Below are 20237 nucleotides of genomic sequence, written 5' to 3' on the forward strand. Positions count from 1 at the left end.
CTGATTTTTACCATGTTAGAATTGATCTTCAACAACCCATGCTTGTCATCAGAGGTGACTAACGGGATCGGGTGGTCAGGCTTGCTGACTTAGTTGACACATGTCATTGTATCCCAAATGAGTAGATTGATCCTCAAGCTGTTGATCACTGGATTGTCTGGTCCAGACTCAATTTTTTACAGACCGCCGCCATATAGCTGGAATATTGCTGAGTGCTGTGTTAAACAACCAACCAACCAATCAACCAACCAACCAATCAACCAATTAACCAACCACACATTTGTAAATTGACCATCATCCTTTGCTTGCATCATAACTGATTTCAATTAGAATTTGCTTTTCTAATATCTCGGGATATTTCGGGACACATTCATCTGCTTGAAACAGGATTTCAGTTTTTTCAAACATATCAGCTCTTGTGGGAAGGAAATTGTGATTGAGGTAATGGAAGTTCACCACTCTGATGAAACCCACAAGCACAGGTGTGCTGCTGGCAGACCGAGGAGTATAATCAGGGACTTGAAATCACTGGATCCTGGCCCAGGTAAGGGATGTAACCTTGCCAGCTAATTGAATGCCTCAGACAGCAGGACCACCCATGGTCTCTGGCAAATTTGAATTAGGCAGGTCAAACAATGTCAAGTTTTTATCCAACACATCAAACAAGCAATAACTGGCTTCCCGGGAACATTGAGATAATATGCACAGAGCACAACGTCTAGACGAAGAAGCCAACCACTAGACATACAATGGCCATCATCTCAGCACCAACACTGCACGTCTTGTTTAAAGTGTGGAGTAGAACTGTTCTGAGAATGTGACTCTTGTGTTGTTTTATTGCTCACTTAGCAATATTCTGTTATGACTGACTGTGTATAACCAACTCCAGCCCAGGAGGAACAATGGTCGACAGCATGAGCATCAATTCTCACTGTTTACCATGAAAATATAACCAGTTCAGACATGTACCTGGTAACCACCAACACATCACAACAGTGAAGTTGATCCAAATACTGGGAGGTAGTTTGAACATAATAATCAATCAGTGATACCAGATCTATATTGAGACAGTTAGGAATAATTGATGTAAATGGGTTCTAAAATTAGTATTTCCAGGGTATGAAACTCCCAAAACCAAAACTTTCTGCCAGACCACAGGTTGGTTAGTTGTAAAACTGGCCAGCCCTGACCAAAACTTACCTGCCCACAAAATATTTAGGTTTGACAAGCGACGTAGTTTATCATCCAATTGGAATTCATGTTATATTTTTACGAGAGAATTAATAATGATTTATTATCCTGAAATATGATGAACATCTTCATATACATGTCTAAATTTTAACCCGACCATCAGGCAGGTGAATTTGATAATCTGGCAGTCCGACTGTTGAAAATAACCCGGCCCAGACGGTCGAGCAGGCAGGTATTTCGAACGCTGGTATTTCATAAATAAAACAGTAATAATAAACATGCCGGACTAAGGTGTTGATAAAACCATATATCTTGCATAGCATTTTATCACTTACACTCAATGTGTACTGTTTAAAGCCACAATCAGCAGTATTTCCAATGTCTGTGGCATCAAGATAATCTCGTGTGGAACAGATCACCTGGTGATTGACATTGTGAGCCATGATCAATACCATCATGGTACCAACGCTCTCAATCAACCAAGGCATCAATCCAAACCGACCAATCTGATTGTTTGCCTCTTTCAACCACCAGCACAGGTTGCTAGGGATCTTATAATTCTAACCAAGGGCCCTGTTGTACTTTCCAATCATAGCGTTAAGGTGATCGTAAGTCATACTTCAACACTGACTTATGACTAGCGCTACAATCACTTCATTGAATGGGGTCCTGAATCCCTACAGGGCTTGTTGTCTAAAGTACTAATGATGCTTTTTCAAAACAAATAACATCCTCACATTTACACTATCAGGTCCAACACATCGTAATAATTCTGTAAAAATATTAATTGTTTGGCATCGTAGAATATATTTGACTTTTTTTCCATATTCCCAAATCTGGGGTCCCAAAGGTCTTCTCCTGTGGTATATGAAACTAGGGACCTCCTAAATCTTTAACTTTTTACACAGGAGTTATAACAATAGTCCTTGACTATCATGCTTGATTTCAAACACAGATTAACATGATGAAAGCTGGGAGATCTGAGCCAAACCCTTCACAGCTTCCAGCACATATTGTGCTAAATACTATGTAAATAGATAAGATAACAAATACTAACAAATTAAGTTCCAGGACATCAAACATGAAGTGCTTATTACTCTAAACAATCAATGGCGTCAACATAATTCTCACAACAGTTATAGCCAATGATAATCCACATTTCTGACGACAGGTCCCCGAACTGCTACATTAATGAACCAGGTTTCCCATGAGCATTAAAACATTCAGACTAATGGCTTTTTCCCAGTTTTTACACTGTTTAGATCTGAACCAATAATTAGTCGTCTGGAAATCCTGACCCAATTGAGCCCAAACACCACTTCTGATATATTTCAGCTCTATTGTCTACTAAATCATTTCTCCACGAGCTGGCAACTTGCTTGTTCTAGTAATTGAAAATGGAAATCAATTAATCAATTTTGTTGTACTCCGTGTGTGAAACGGTTAGCTGAACAAGGTCACATCTTAACAATTACACTACCAACCCACATTGCAGAATCAGTAGTCAGGGTGTTAATAAGAAATCTATCAAAACACAAAACACATTTTCTAAATTGTGTATATTTAATTGTCGCGCAAGAACCATGAAACTGACAAAGGACTGAATCGGATTTGCATTTTAAACAATACTGCATTTAATGGTGTGAATATGGGAGCTTCGATTCAGCTGTCCTGGCAGTTCAATGACTGATTTTTTCTTGCCACAGTGGACCCCTTGAGATCTGTGTTCTAAGGGTTCTATTGTATCTGCTCTCATAGACATGAACCTGGGGACAACTCAAGCGGTCCTTCTGAATATTCAGCTCTGTGTCTAATTGATTATTACCTCATTTAGTCTTAGAGTAACTAATAGCTTGACAGTGAGTGAATGAGTTGGGTTTAACGGTGATGTGAAGAGTGTCTTAGCAATATCAGCTTCACGGTACAGGATGCCCTGAAGTGGTGCAGGTCTCATACATCTACCACTTTGTGAAACCCAGGAGCTGGGTGCTGACATACTTCAAAATATCAGAGTGAGTGAGTATGGTTTTATGCCGCTTCTAGCAATATTCCAGCAATATCGGCGGGGGACACCAGAAATGGGCTTCACACATTGTACCCATGTGGGGAATCGAACCCGGGTCTTCAAAGTGACGAGTGGACGCTTTTACCCAGCCCAGGCACCCAAACCCACCCCCACCTCAATTATAACACAAGTTGAGTTTAAATATGATTTCAAGAGTATTTTAGTGATATCAGCTTCATGGTAGAGGAAAGCCTAGTGTGATGCTTGTCTCAGACTTTACCTTTACCAGCAACTGGGCAAGGTGCTGACATACTTCAAAACTCTGAGGACACCAGTTGGGTTTAAATGTGATTTCAAGAGTATTTTAGTAATATCAGCTTCATGGCGGAGGAAACCATAGTGTGATGCAGGTCTTAAACCTTTACCACTCTGTGAAGCCCAGCAGCTGGGCAAGGTGCTGACATACCTCCAAACATCAGAACCCAAGGCTTCTGGCACACCTGAAGCATACCTAATGGGTGCATACCTTTCCCACCTGGGACTCCATTAATAGCTTTATAAGCATCTCTGTAATAGTCCTTCTCATCTACCAAAACAATGAATGCATCAATACTAATCATTGTCAGAATAGGTATCCATAATCACTGGGAATCACTAAAGACATGAAATTGAATAAATTCCCCAGAGATGTATGGTAGATGAAAGATGTCATTCATCAGACAGGGAGACAACACATGGTTTCCAAGGGAGACAATGGTGCAAATGAACCTTGCAATTAAACCTCTGACCAACCAAGCTCGGTGCATCACAACCAGAACAGAGGTCATCTGGGTTTGCTGGAATAGTACTGGAATAGTGCTGGAATACAGGAACCCTGAACTGTGACCTCTTCACATTCGGGTTTTGACAAGATTCAATGACTGTGGAAATTATTATCATAAATGACTTAGCGTGTAACTTTGTCACCTGTTCAGTAAAAGCTTTGCTTGGTGGTATAAACATCTGGAGAAATGTTTTTCAGAAACTCCTACCCATGTTTCACACTGGGTTTTGACAATCTTCAACGACTAAAAACAGTTATCAAAATTTGCGACCACTTCAGCAACACTTTTGCTTGGTGCTATAGACATTTCGCGAAATTCTGTCAAATACATCCCATGTTTTAAACTGACCAAGGACCCCTTTGACATGGAACTAAAACCGATACTGAGACCACTCACATTCTAAGCATCAAAATATACTGCTATGGTTTCATAAATGTATGCTGATGTATCATTGCATTGGTGAACCCAATGTTGCAGTTGCCCATGATCAATGGTCTTGATCAACTGTCAACATATAAATGTTAAGATGAGTCATACAGATGTGATGCAATGCCATAAAATACATTGCTACATCAGAACAGATGGTCAGGTTTGATTGTTTAATGCTGCACTCAGCAAAATTCCAACTGTATGACTGCAGTCTGTAAATAATTGAATCTGAACCAAACCAGTGGCTGACATCATGAGCATCTGTCTACTCAAGTAGGATTTTCTGACATCCATTGACCAAGCCAACAATCCACAATAGCCTCCTCTTACAACCAGCATGGTTTGCTAAAGCTCAATTTTAACCCAGACATAGAAATATTACATATTCATAATCAATGTTGAACTAAATCATGAAACTAAATATGGTTATGCCTATAGAATAAACATGGCAGCCAATGGTGAAACCAGCATCAAAGTTTCCACAACAGAGCCAGGTCCAGGTACAGAACAGGCCATTTAAGTCAACCCTAACTTGATGAAAGGACGTAGATCAATCCTGTTTGGTAACATTACAATAACATTGACAATAGCCTTGATGAATTAAGTCTGTTCCAGGGAGACACAGAGACATTCCAATTATAATGGAGAACATGATCCAGGCCAGGGAGAAGCTGACCCAATCAGTATGGTCCGAATTAGCACGTCCCGAACTATAGTTTGCAGAATATATATGAGGAAAGGCGTTCATCAACAACACTCGCTAAATGCAAATTGCTACCCACCATTTGACTCAGGTTACTTCACATTTCATAAAATTCATCATATCCGATATTCAGGTCAATATCAAAACTACCGTTTTCCATGCAACAAATGTAAACAAGATCCTCTTACAATCGTGATACTTTTGGGTACAAATATGTTCAGTTAAATCCAACATAAAAAGGAATAATTGGCATTTTGACAGAGAGAGGTCATGTTTCAAGGTAAATTACATGGCATTACAGCGACGCACACCTCCTATACAACCTCACTTTGATCTGGAACGCAAGAATGTACAGCCATAATGAAATAGATGCTTTATCAACATTTCAAACCTAACAAGCCATGTGCATGTTTGTGTGAACTCAGCAGCGAGGTAATATCATCGATAAAACCGTTTAAACCTGAATTCTGTGAAACCTGAATCTGTTTCCAAGCTAATTCTTAACGAAGCAGAACCACAGTTTCAACACGTAAGCCACCAGAGGCGAATGTTCCAGTAAGGGAAGACGTTACTGGGATCTCTTATCACATCTACTGAAACTGATTGCCTACAAAGGAGAACTACGAAATACTTCACACTTGGGCATGATCGATAACAATGTTTAAGAAAGGGAAGAGCGAGTAGGGATTGACTTATCACAGCTATCTATACCTATAGCCCATAAATGACAAATACAAATATTTCACACTTCAAAATGTTTGCTAAGAACAATGAAAACGTCATTCCTCAAGCCTTCATCAATAAAACAAACACACAAGGATGACATGTTAGTGAGATCTGGACTCCAGCTTTTATTCCTCTCCTTTGAAAAGTTCAAACAACGAACGTACGTCAACTGTCCTGTCATATTCTCATAGGCCTGCTTCAGCCATATTTAATCGCAACTGTATGACTAAGGTCCATTCACTGCTCGAGGACAGGAATTCCTTGCTTGACCACAGAACAAGCTAACGATTTACACTGTAAGCAATAGAAGCTTGTACACATATTGAGCTAAAACAAGATGAAGAAAGGACTCCCTTGAGTCTTTTATCCTTTATAAGCCATGCTTCAGCAAATAAATGTGTCTTTCATTCTAAGTGGCGAGATAAGCCAAGGGTTTTTGGAATTCTCCTGCCTGTAAGGAAAGAAAATCCTGTCTCGTGCTAGTTCTTGCCCTCCAGGTATATTGAATGGAGAGATGGCAATGTTTGAACAGATAAAACTTCAATAGAACCCATCTTGAACCCCACTTTAGAGTGTTTGACCTACGGTCTCTCATGGCGGTGATGGCGATGGTGGTGGCACTTCACTGACAAAAGATACTCATGAAAAGGCTGTTCGGACAACATGATGAATTTGTTTTATCAGTTTGACAGGCCCTTTTACCAGATATGTGAGCAATAACATTATAAATGCATTCCATGATAAAGCTTGACCGAATGCCATCCAGTCATCGCCATCTGGTGGACTGGGCAGTTTTCCTACCATATATCAAGACTAGGCTGATAATAACCATCATCTCCATCACAAATTCACTGAGATATGTAAAGTCTGCAATATGTACATTAGCAATTGTTATGCACAAATATATCTATATGCTCTGTTGACTTGACATTGATGTCAATGGTTCCAGGCAACAAACAATGCATAATCCATGTCTGGCCCTTGGTTAAATAATTAATGGCTGCTCACATCCACCAAAATCATTTCTTCCAATAGATAGAGTGAGTGATAGAGTGAGTGAGAGTGTGAGTGAGTGAGTGAGTGAGTGAGTGAGTGAGTGAGTGAGTGAGTGAGTGAGTGAGTGAGTGAGTGAGTGAGTGAGTGAGTGAGTGAGTGAGTGAGTGAGTGAGTGAGTGAGTGAGTGAGTGTGATTAAGAGTGTGACTGAGTGAGAGTGTGAGTGAGTGAGTGAGTGAGCGAGCAGGCAATAACACTTATGACCGAATCAAGTCATCACCATCAGGACTGGGCAGTATTCATACAGAATATCAAGACCAGGGATGATAATAACAATCAACTCCATCACAAATACACGGAGATGTGTAAAGCCTGCAATATGCACATCTGCCATTGTTAAGCATGAATACATCTACATGCTCTGTTGAATCAAAATTGAAGTCACAAAGGCAGAAGGCAGGGAACAATTCGTAATCAATGAGTAATACTAATAGAGTTAGCGATGTTTAACACAACAGCAACATAAATGGAAACCAAGTATGCATTTCATAATCTGAATCCTTTGGGAGCACTGAAAGCAGATCATATTCAGGACAGCCAAACTGATCAAACAGGATCAAAGCTAGTTGTTCACAATCATATGGGAGTCAAACAGTGCCACAGTGGAGCTAAACTCTGCTGTTTTGACGCTTATTGGTTGCAGTTGCTTGTAACCTTAGACATGGTCCAATCTTCTGTTACATGTTGACATGGAGTAACTAGTCTCTGAAAATATGAAATGTGGAACCTAATAACTATATTTTATTTACTGATTGATTGATTGTTGTTTATCTCTGTACTCAGCAATAGTCCATCTATTTTATATTGTGTCGGTCTGTAAATAATCGAGTCTTGACCAGACAGTCCAGTGATTAATAGCATGAACATCAATCTATGCAATTGGGATACGATGAAATGTGTCAACCAAGTCAGCAAACCTGACGATCCCATCCCATTAGTTGCCTTTTACGACAAGCATGGGTTACTGAAGACCATTTCTAATTCTGAAGGCCAATTTAGCAGAAAAGGAGGCCCACTGAGCTGAAGATTCTGACCTGAGTAAAATCCAGACTTGCATCATTCAGGGCTTTTGCATTTAAGAAAAGTGACAGCGGAAGTGTAAATATTGTGGTTCAGGGACTGTAACAGAAACTAACAGTAGACTGTATAGTTTGCTGTACAAGCCATGAGACAACACACTGGGGACAGAAGTGGTCACACAATCACACTCATATCCATTGTGCCCAATCCGGCGGTCTTGTGGACAATCACTGTACAGTCACTGCCACAAAACCCATCCAGTTTCCCATCCATCATGTAAAGAAAAGCAACGTGGGACATGTCATCTTCCCTGCATGTTCAATTATCCCATCTATCAAAGGTATCTGTATACCTCAAGTAGTGCCGACTCCAGCTCAACACATAAAGAGTCAGACAAGGACAGAATAGGACACTCTGCACCTTGTTCCAACTCTTATATCTCAGGGGCGGTGGGGTAGCCTAGTGGTTGAAGCATCCGCTCTTCACGACGAAGACCTGGGTTCCGATTCCCCACATGGGTTAAACGTGTGAAGCCCATTTCTGGTGTCACCAGCCATGATATTGCTGGAATATTGCTAAAAAGTGGCGGAAAACTTAACTCACTTACTCTTATATCTTAGTAAGAATATATCATATTCCCTATACTCAATACATGCTAATTCAATGAGTGATAGGAAGTTTTGTGAGATTCTGGTTTCAGGCTATTGGTTCAAGTTGCAGATCACATAAGGAGACACCGTGCATAATGTAGTAAAAAATAACTGACAATGCTTGTCAACATGCACCTGTAATCTGATTTCAACAGATACTGCCGAGGGGGGTAACAAATTCTGGTGATATATGCATTCAGTTATATCATGTAATCTCATGATTATCTGATCATGTACCATGACAACAGCATAAGCTTTACATTAAAATTCAGGTCCTGGGCATCTTTAGGGTAGAGCCTTTGGAAATCTGTCAAACAAGCCTTGACTTTTCTCCACAAGGAACACCTTATCTAGAGATTGAAAACTGGTCTTCTACATGAGAAAAAGTGCCCCTGCTTGGTGTAAACTCTCATGAACAATGGCCACGTAGGACAAACCACCCTCACACGTTTTTCCAGTACATGATTGAATATTCTTGGAATGGGACAAGCTGTCCTCTACATTGGATACCATGTCCTTGGAATAGGACAAACTGTCCTCTACATTGGACACCATGTCCTTGGCAAAGGACAAACTGACTTCTACATGAGACACCTTGTCAGTTGTTCAGGACAAACTGTGACCAAAATAAGACACCTTGTAATTGTCAGATGACAAAACAAGCGTAGAAACTATTTTTTAATTTCACTAGAATGTAAAGATCATCTGTTACTTTATTATCTACCAAATAGCAAAAGGGGTAGTCCACAAGAAATATCATGAAGTTTTTCCTGAATTTTACAAGTCCAGCAAACATATTCTGAAGTATGTGGACGAAAATGGGAGCTGACTATGGATCACATTATCTGGTCCATTTTCCCAGATATCCAGATTAACAATGCATGGTGCTGTGGTAAATAATTCACTTATTTCTAAGGTGCTAAGTCCAAGGTTTCGCAGTGATGACATCCTGCCTAATGAGTGTCTAGTCAAGACAACACAATATCTGACATCTGTCAGAGAGGGTTTGTTTCGATGCCACAAATATCAATATTTTGAGCGTAAAGAAGGAAATTATTCATTAAAAATTCACACAGATTTCTACTTGTATCATTGTTAATATGAATCATAATTGAAAAGGGTGTATTTGATTTGACAATATTATGTCTGCACACATTTTTGAGATGTAGAATCAAAGGATTAGGAAGTGGGTGGGCATGGAATGAGTAATATGTTCGGGTCCTACTGACGATGTCTCACTGTCTAAAGCAGTCATCCTGACACTGGTGAGGTTTGACAGCTATACTGAGTATATCTATATGGACAGCAAAGATTGGATCTGCATCATCTGCCACTGTGTATCTACCACTGATGACCCATCAGTTGAACCAGTACTTTGAAGTGGGTCATTATTGTCAGCTGTTGACTGTCACAAATGTTTGAGATCACTCAAACCATCACATCCATCAAGAGTAAGGACATTAAATACATTAACTCCATAATTGTCAACATGTGTCATTAATCAGAATAACACACATCAACAAGAAGACACCACACATTGGCTGGTGTGACAGCACACATTGGACGGCGTGACAGCACGTGCGACACCTTGCTCACACCTTCGGAACTCCTGTCACCATACCAACCAAGCCCTTATTACGCAGATGGCACATCTGTTTAATTAACTGTACTCAAACATCATCAACAATGCAGGTAGGTCTAAATAATGAATAGCTAACACACATAACCAGAAGCTGGGTCAGTATTGAATATTTCATCATTATGACTAATTAAGAACATAGGTACACACAACCCATCTATATATGATACATATTACAATAAACATTTTAATACGTCGGTTTATATCTTACCAATTTGTTCTCAAACAGCCGAACAAGATTTCGCACAGAGCTACGAGATCCTGTCCGAACCAAACTGACAAGACTTCTCTGCCGTTTTCTTGGTTTATCCTGAGACAAACTCCGATCTCTCTGACTACGAACTTCCTGGGATTTCGAACGTCGGGCATGGCTCTGGTTTCTTGTTCGACTTCTCGCCTCACGAGCACTTTTTATTTCTGGATCCTCACAGAAAGCCACTCTTCTCTCTTTCAATGACATTATTGCAATAATGAACTGATCACATCCAAATGGTCACACACTATGTAACATCAACACGATGCCAAACTGGTTCAAACATCATCATCTTCCAATACTCCACTTGACTATTCCATCATGAAAATATGAAAACTGCAATCCAATATGGCAACAACTATCCACATCCGTTATCATATAAATCCAGTGATGACAGGTAACTAGATGTCCCAGTTAATGAAATCAATAGACGTTTTTTCTACATCAAAATACACTGCGGGGAATCCCTGAGCACTTGGAACTCCATCTGACTGACTGTAGGCTTTGTATACCATCCACTGTTGTCCATGAGGAGTCCACATGCAGTCTGCCACACAGCAGGTATCTGGCCACCTGAATCAAGCTTGTCTATCCCTGCTCCCAGGGGGGAAGGGGAAGGGGGCACTGTCCATCTGTCTCATCCTTGGTCCAGCTCAGCAGGGGTCAGATTGTTCAACTTTTGTCTGTCCTTGTACCTCGCAAAAATTCCTGTCTGTTTACACATCAACACCTGGGATGAATCTTGCAACAAAACCTAACTGATGGAGAAATTCAACAGAATAGTTTCTGTAGGTGGAAACTCTAACCACCTGCTACAAGATGCTAAAGGAGCAGCACTCATTATACCCAGTAATTAAAATCATCAGAGGAATTCACCGTAGCAGACGGCAACTTGCACAGAACTGAGGCTGCCTAAGTGATTCCACCAGTTAGGCAAGGAGGTAGGGAAAAAAAGGAACACCAACCAAATATTCTAAACAGCTATCACATACACATATATTCCAGCACATTTCTCATAAATCCTCAAGTTTCTGACAGAGGGGTACCATTCCAAGTATGCAGACTAGTTCTGAAAAGTTCACAATGTCACACAATGATTCAAGAAGTACATGAATGGTAGAAGCAGTGAAACAAGCCTATTCTCTCACTTCAAAGTAGCGAGTAGTCTGACATACCCCATCCACGTGGAGGCCGGCCTGATCTTACCTCCAGACTAGCATCCAACACGCCTCAGGTAAAACTGACGGTGAGAAAATCTTAGATGTGTGTACACTCTGTCATAACTGCTGTAGTAATTTAGCCTCTGATCAATACTGCCACACAATTGCTGTTGGTTACCTAGTAGCACGTAAGTAATCCCACTATATGCTCTCCACGTAAATCCTGTTTCCGTCCGTGTAGCTAGCAGCATATCTGATCAATGAATAATATAAAGTTGAACTCAACTCATAAATCTCACAATATAACCAGCCGGCAAACACTGCATACATCAGTTCACGGAACAGTCAAGTATTGTTGTCAAGCTTCCGAGCCCACTACAAATCCTGAAGCCACTTCTGATTTTCATCAGGTGGTTTGTAAGCTGAGATCCAAGTTATGGATGTGCTGCTTGTTAAAAACGTTTCAAGGAGGTGTTCAAGCTGAGCAATAATACACTTTTCTCAACCAACAACTACCTGCTGTTTACAACCACAAGCCTAATTATACTGTGTCACACAACCGGGTGTCCGTCCACCTCTTAATGTTCTCAGCACCGTACTACAACACTGTCACATTGCAGATAACAAGCAAAAGATGTTCAGAATTTCCTGTACCATAACTCCCAACCACACAGGAAAGAAATGACACTGGGCACATTATGATCAAATATTCCGAAGGAAATGCAAGTGAAGATCATCATAAAAGGTAGTTCATCCCTGCCAGTGTAGTCAGTGTCTGTGAGGGTCATGCAGCTGGGCTTGTCAATGCAAGCTGGGGTTGTGTTAAGATGGGCTGACCTACCCACCTCAGGTGAATCAGCTACCTAGGAGAACGACTCACACGGTCAAATGGCTTATTTGACAAGCAGTGTTTGCAGTAGGTGACCTTTCCTCCTCCTTCCCCACTCTCCAAAAGGTAAGTGTCCAACTCAAACAAATTCACAACCGTTCCTCAAACCACCTTCCGATCACTTGCGACTTTGAAAAGATTGCTGATATGTTCACTTCACCAGCCCGCGCCTAACTTCCGTACATGCAGGGTCTAAGGGTAGTATATCAACAGATGGAATATCCACTTACTGAACAGGAAGGATCCCGATTCCAAATCCATATACTATGTCAACATCCTAGCTGATATTCAACATACAAGTCTTGTAGGAACTTAATTGGTAAGTACACAACCACTCAGTATATTGGCTCTATACAAACGTGCACGTATCATGTATCAAGACTCCTCCCATGCCGGGCTCCCATTTCTCCCGACGACACCGTCATTAGGGTCCTGTATCACACAATCACACTGTCACCAATAGCTCACTAAATCCATATCCCCTGACAACTTTTAACAAGCTCTGGGGAGCTTACAGCAATTCTCATGAAAATCCCAACCTATAGCATTGAGAATTGGTTACTGGAATTTCGGCCATGTGGATCACCTGTTTGACACGGGTGTGTTCAACATGCCAGTGTGGCTTGTTACTGGTCTCTCTGTGTGGTCAGCCCAGCAATACAAGCCATATACTCCTGCGACCAGGGACTATAATCTCAGTGTTTGTAAGTCCAATCCTGAATTCCTCTGTGTCGGGAGAGAAGACATGCCCATCGACATTTCCAAACTCTCTCCCAAGGCTGTCATAATCCACATACGATAAAGCAGAATTTGTCAAAACACCACTCGTAAACTAATAAGTATAGGGCTGTTTCCCTCTAAGCACTCCTGCAGTATAAACTTCTCGATTCAAGTATCCTTACACAGGATATGAGTACACTTCAGTGTATAACGCCTTATAAAATATTAGGTAATTCAACTGGCTGAACTTCTCCACTGCAACATGCTCGGTCCAAGTGTTCTGGTTCTGGTATCCGGTCAGACCATCCAGGTGTACCCTCTACAGCAAGGTGCTGTATATTTCTCCCAGGATAATAGCCAACAACAGTCTGCCTATGCTCATTAACAAATTACTGTGATGTTGGCGAGGTAATGCTATCTGTGAGAAATCCGCATGGTTGGTTACCCCCTGATAAGTCCTCTCTCCGGAGGCATGGTGTTCAAGAGTTGCAATTATGGCTACTTTCGAGGCAGATTCTTCATTCACATCACGACAAATGTCCAGAGTTCAAGCAATGCAAGTTGGAGGAGATGATCACAGAATTCCCTGCTGTGTCTTTCTTCACGTATATCGGCTGTCCGTCAATCAGGGTTGCCTGTTAACAACTCTCACAGCTCCTTGGCTACTGGGAACCCACCCCTGCCACATCTACCACTGTTGGTGAACCTTCTTCTGTTATCTCACCTCCTCAACTTCTGACCCATCTCATTACCCCACTCCTGCTATTCAGCCTATCATATTTATCTAACTTTTACCACTTCTCTAAACTTCTGCTTAGGCTTCTACCACTTCTGACAACTCTAATATCTCACCTCTACATTTTATAACCCCACTTCTGCTAAACCACTTCTTACCCCACTTCTGCTATACCACTTTGATTCCACTTTCCATCCCACTTCTGCTATACCACTTTTTATCCTCTTCAATTACCACTTTTTATCCCTCTTCTGCTGTATACCACTTTTTATCCCACTATGCTATTCCACTTCTTATCCCACTTCTACTCTCCAACTTTTTATCCCACCTCTGCTCTTCAACATCTTATCCCATTTCTGCTCTTCAACATCTTATCCCACCTCTGCTCTTCAACATCTTATCCCATTTCTGCTCTTCCACTTTTTATGCCACTTCTACTCTTCGACTTCTTATCCCACTTCTGCTATTCCACATGTACCACTTCTTATCCCATCTTAAAAAGTTCCACCTCTACCTCTTCTGACTCCAACTGTAAAACTGTCAGAAACAATTCGGCCTCTGCTACATCTGGTCAGTTTCCAGCTGGTGTGGGCAGTATGGAAGGGCAGATGTGGCCATTACACCTCTGCTCAGGGGGTGTAACGGGGAATATGTATAAGGGCCAGGGTTTTATTGACTTTAGTCACTGGAAGGAAGCAGGCCTGCCATAGCTGTTCTGTGCTGAACTGTAAACATTGTCTACAAGATCAATCACATTCACCATCACTTGTCCACATGATTAGATTATCACAGACTCCAACTAAATCAGAACCCAAGACCAATCACCATTACTGCATATTCCATGAATTTACAGGTTAATATCCCATACAGAATGTCAAATCTAATCCAGCCGTATTCATACAAAGTCATAATGAACCCCAGATAAACAGGTGCAATGAGCCAGGGGCTTATCAATAGTAGAGAATCAGTCTATCATCAAAATACAACCCGTCAACCTTATCAAACATCTTGACAATGTCGCTTTCATTCAATAAGATGCAATTAAAATCAGTTTTGCTCACTGAAGTGTACCAGCTATAGAATACGTTCAGCTCAATCATGGGAAAGTGAGATCGAAAGTCTTGCCTCTCATCTGAGTACATGAACATATGTATTTTTTGGACAATGATGAAAAGACTCCATGACAAACAGGGTCAAGATAGGTCTCAAATTGCACATCTATGAACGCATACAATACTTCCCCAGCTTGAGTGCACTGTAAAACTAGTATGGGAGGTAGATGAAACTGCTAATTGGCAGAGTGGGAAGCAACAGGCTTGGCTGTGTTTAAATTGTTCAGGGGCCATGTTTTATCTGCTGTAGGCATGCAGAATGAACCAGGTTGTATAGAGAAGTGGGTACATGGCAGTATTATGTCCTAGTACATGTTTACTACAAGGGTCTGGCATCTGTGATCACTCGTTGCTACACAATGTAGTCAAAAGAACCAAGGTGCATGCATCTTTGTTTAGTTTCCAAGGAAACTGCAATTCCAACCCTTAAACTTGCTTTTAAGAGGTATTGCAAGAAATGGGATGTAACACTTTTGTATATTATTCACTGCAGGAGTGAGTGAGTGAGTAGAGTGAGAGAGAGTGAGTGAGTGAAGTGTGTGAAGTGAGTGAGTGAGTGAGTGAGTGAGTGAGAGTGAGTAAGTGAAGTGTGTGAAGTGTGTGAAGTGAGTGAGAGAGTGAGTTAGTGATTGAATAAGTGAAATGAACATTGTCAGCCTACATGTCACAATCAAACTGCAAATCACTACACCAAATGCCACCACTACAAAAACAACTAGGGCTGGCTATAAAGCTTGATAATCAGAAATATCATCATGGGAAGAATTATTGATGACTATCGATATGAAAACTTGTGTCATCTATAATATCATACAACTATTGTGATGAAATAAAGTATTAATTTACATTGTGAATCATCATGTCTTGTGATGCATTATCTCAAATTTTGTTTTCTAAAGGGATAAATTGTGTAGTTTTATAAAGCAGGGAAGGAAATCTTTCAAAATTTCCCACTAGACCACAGGGCCAGGGAGTGGACAATAATTAGTGGTCCTGTCTGTACTTCACTGGTCCAAAATAACATTCGTAGATTTATGTAATTATCAATACAAAATTCACTGGCCATCAGAACCACTGCAAACTTATCAATTTGTGGTCCTGATGACTTTCTACTAGCCAGGGACCACAGGACCACCGTAAATTTTGCACACTGTAAATTTTTCAAACAATCCCTTTTTCCAAAGTACTGTTGCCTGTTAAGAACTCTTGACAGTATTAACTTGGGTTTACTTACTTTACTTGAGAAAATACAGTATTCAAAATACATTGGGTAGGGGCAAATTATTTCACATATTTTCCCTTAAAAAATTGTTTAAGCTCCAAGTAACAGATAAAGGTCTTGTCCCAGGATTTCAACAAGACTGTTTATGTCAGTAATTTCAGTGGCTCTCAACATATCAACAAGTGACAGTTAAAAGTGTGGATTCACAAGAATCTGTCTGAAAGTTTGTCTGACACCATGTCTGACTGCTACAATCAAGGCTAATTCTCAGAAGGATGGTTATCCTGTAATACTTCTAATCACAAATCACAAGACAAGCTGACAGGCAAATGGCCAAACTATCTAGACCCAATGATGCCATAGACGCCCAAAGAGCTGCCACAATAGCCTATCTTCTTGCACAGAGGGACACAATTCAACAAATATAAGGCAAAAAAATCACAAATATGTGTTTCCTGTTACCTCGCCTTAATCTCAAACTCCAGAGCTTTCAGGACCATGTCTGCTAGGGCTGCAACGATTCAGTTCAATTCATTGAAAATCGTGAATCGAATCTGACACTTTAGTTTTGATTTTCGATAACCATTGTCACTTTTTCGATTCGATATTTGAATACCTATTTAAATTATTTCCACACAGCCAGAACGTAACTTTGACTTCAACTCAAGCAGTTTCAAGCACTGAAATAAGGTGAAACGTTAATGGTTGATGCTGGGCTAATTATCCAATGACAATTGTTGTTAGATGACGGTGGATTTCATGTTATAAAAGCCACTTCAGAGAGTTAAATGAAATCTGATGTTTTTACTTGTATGAAGAATCGAATCGAAAATGATCGAATTGAGGGTCCAATAGCGAAAATCAAATTGAATCGAGCGAATTGTTGTAGCCCTAATGTTTGCACTGAACCCAAACGCTTTAACCACCAAGCTACCCCACACAGCTAAAGAAACTCCTTGTTTCTTTATCAATCACCAAAAACCCCAAATCACCCTCTTAATCTGATAAGAATTCAACTCGATCAGTTTCTCCAGACTTGTTATCTGAATTTCATGAGAGGGTTTCTTGGTTTTATAACCAAGTCAGTATTGTAATGTGTTGGACTGTCTTCCCCTATCATTTTACCTCAGCAATCCAGGCAATATTTCAGCTGTACAAGGCCATACAGCAGCACCACACTGCTACAGCACACGATATATTCAATACTTAAACAGGATCAGTTTACACATGTGTAACATCTGCTGCTTGAAACAAAAGCAAAAACATCTTCAGCATGTAGGGCTTGATTCCAACAGTATACTTCATGTAACATTGTCCTACTTAATATCAGTCTCTCTGTATTAGCAAAAACTCTTACGAGTAACGAAGAAGATAACCTGATAGTGCAACAGAGATTAGATTAAATTTATCCTGGGCAATTGATAACATAACTGGAGGTATTTGCATGTATGGTAGCATTTTTATGAAACACTATGCACTTAAAGTCCAAAAACATGACTTACAAATCTATACTTTAAAACCTAGACATCTTATGGCCCAACAATTACATAAGTTTCAGGAGTGTATAAGTAAAATTGCAACAGAAACTTGCAATGAATGATAACTTCATGTTTCATAATAACTTAAAAGATGACTGGAATTATCAGATGTAGCAACAAACATTTCAAGGAAACTGATGATTTCTAAGCATCTCTGGACAATGACCTGGACAGTGGACTATTATAACATATAGCCTTTTACCACATCGACAACTTATTCCTATACACATCCTTACTTTTTGAGGAGGTAAAAGCCCTAGCTTTTCATCGAAAATTTTCCATCCTGTCACCTTTTCCTTCACATGTGGCACATACAGAAGAAATTCCACAGCTCAAATTCAATGGATGTTTCTCTAAAAGCTCAACAACGAACTTGACCTTCGACCTATCTAGACCAAATCCTGATCAAAGCAGAACCCATCCTAGAGATGGAATATGAAAGGTTTAATGAATATTGCATTAATATATTTTTGGCCAGTAGCATTTTCTTCTATTTTGTGACCTTCACCTTTGACATTTTCATGATGAACCAAATGAATTCTTCACTGCCAGATGGAAGAAGTCCATCAAAGGATAAACTCAAATCAATCAATAACTTTCTGTAACATCAAGAGAGAATAAATCACAAGCAGTGGTCAAATTTCAACAAAAACTAAAAGCAGTCCATTTCAAGGGGCTTCAAACAATAACCCCAAACAATGACGATTATGAAACAAAAATGAAGTCATAACTCATGAATCATAAAAACAGTTTCCACATGTTTAAAGGTTAAGTAAAAAATGGTCGGATTTACTTTGTGTCCTGTGTGTGGAATTGTTTCCAAACACACAAAGTTGGCACTGCCACAAAGCTATGCATATCACTGGATGGTGGTATCTACTAGATTTCATGCCATGCGCACCACTGACACCATCTTCATAGTTCATACATCTCATTGTCTCACAAAACAGTTGTTACATTACAAAAAAAAGTTTTGAAGTTAGTTCAAGAGTCAAAAGTCAATAACCAAAAAGCCTATCCACAGTAATAACATATGACTTATCTTGGCAAACAATCAAACTCAAGAATTTTCTACAAGCTCAAAAAGATATCTGCAACATGCAGTAGATTGCTCAAGAGTGTTCAAGCGAATAAAAATATGTTCTCTGCTTTATGAGGAATCTTATCAGAAACGTCTAAAAATCTAACCCAGAGAATCACACTTCATAAAACTGTAGAGGTTTGTAAGTAATGCTGATATGTAATCACCATTCCGTCTTGACAACGCATGAAGTGATGTAACCCAAGGTCAAATATTTTCCGCCGGATGGTTACAGGAGATTATCTTGAAAACAAAGTCATTAAATGATAAGAGGCCACCTCCCAGGGTGAATATGAGACATGACGAGGCTCCTGATACAGGTAGGATGTTCAGGTAACTGTACCTCACATTCCTTGCCTGGGGCTCCACTGCATGGGAGTTCATCTCATCTGGATAACACCGATATCACAGTTCATATCTACACCATTATCCGTCGTTCCCTGCTGCAGATTACTGCCAAAAGGACAAATTCATAATTCATTTATGATATCTGATAACACACGAGGCATGTAACTATGAACCCGAAGGGAATCTGTGCCAGAAAACAAGTCCCAGCTACATTTAAAGTTCAGGAGGCTATTGAATGGATTGGGTGGCCAGGCTAAATAGCTTGGTTGATTGCATACCATCACATGCTCATGATATTAATCACTGGTTTGTCTAGGCTTTATTATGATCAGGCTGAGGTAATACCGGTACAGTTGCGATCTTCATTAGTGTAACATAAACAAAACAAGGCATACTAATGACTCAACAGAAAGAATGGGACAAGATTTCAAATTTATTTAAATCATGATATTCAGGATTTATTTTTTTGCCAGGAGTCAAGAAAACCTTTCCTTACCTCTGACATAACACACGATAATATGCACAGATTAGTGACTGCCACAAAATGTTTAAGGTAAATTTTACATAAAATGCATTAAAGTAACAAAACAACATCCTCTGAGATCCTAAAAGCAGTGTTCGTGGTAGGAAAAAAAGCTTTGTGTTCCTAAAACGCATAGCTCCAAGAATTGTGACGTGTGCATGCACTGCAGGTGTATGCCCAAGCCAGAGAGCGGCGAGGTCTCCGAGTGGGGTACTTGGTCCCCTTGTAAAAATTTTGAAATTTAGACGTCATGTCCTCCCATTTTAGAGCATGTTGTCATCATTCGCAAGTCAAATTAGCTGAGAGAAACTTTATTTTATTTTGTTGTTTTCTTGGGCAAAATACATTTTTTGGTTTACTTGTTCCCAGGACACAAAATGCTTTGCGGACAGGTAGAAAACATTGTGCATGAA

General features: G+C 40.1%; 1 protein-coding gene across 1 annotated transcript in view; it reads right to left on the reverse strand.

Moving 5' to 3' along the window:
• LOC124284940 overlaps positions 1-13505 on the reverse strand; it is a 193255-nt gene extending 179750 nt beyond the window's left edge. The window contains exon 1 of the mRNA XM_046721072.1: positions 10454-13505. Within this exon, the coding sequence (XP_046577028.1) occupies positions 10454-10702 (249 nt within the window). The 5' untranslated portion in view covers positions 10703-13505. The remainder of the gene's footprint in view (positions 1-10453) is intronic.
• Positions 13506-20237: the final 6732 nt, after the last annotated feature.

The sequence above is a fragment of the Haliotis rubra genome, unplaced genomic scaffold, assembly GCF_003918875.1.
Source record: "Haliotis rubra isolate DU_JTF1 unplaced genomic scaffold, ASM391887v1 Scf349, whole genome shotgun sequence".
NCBI lineage: Eukaryota > Metazoa > Mollusca > Gastropoda > Lepetellida > Haliotidae > Haliotis > Haliotis rubra.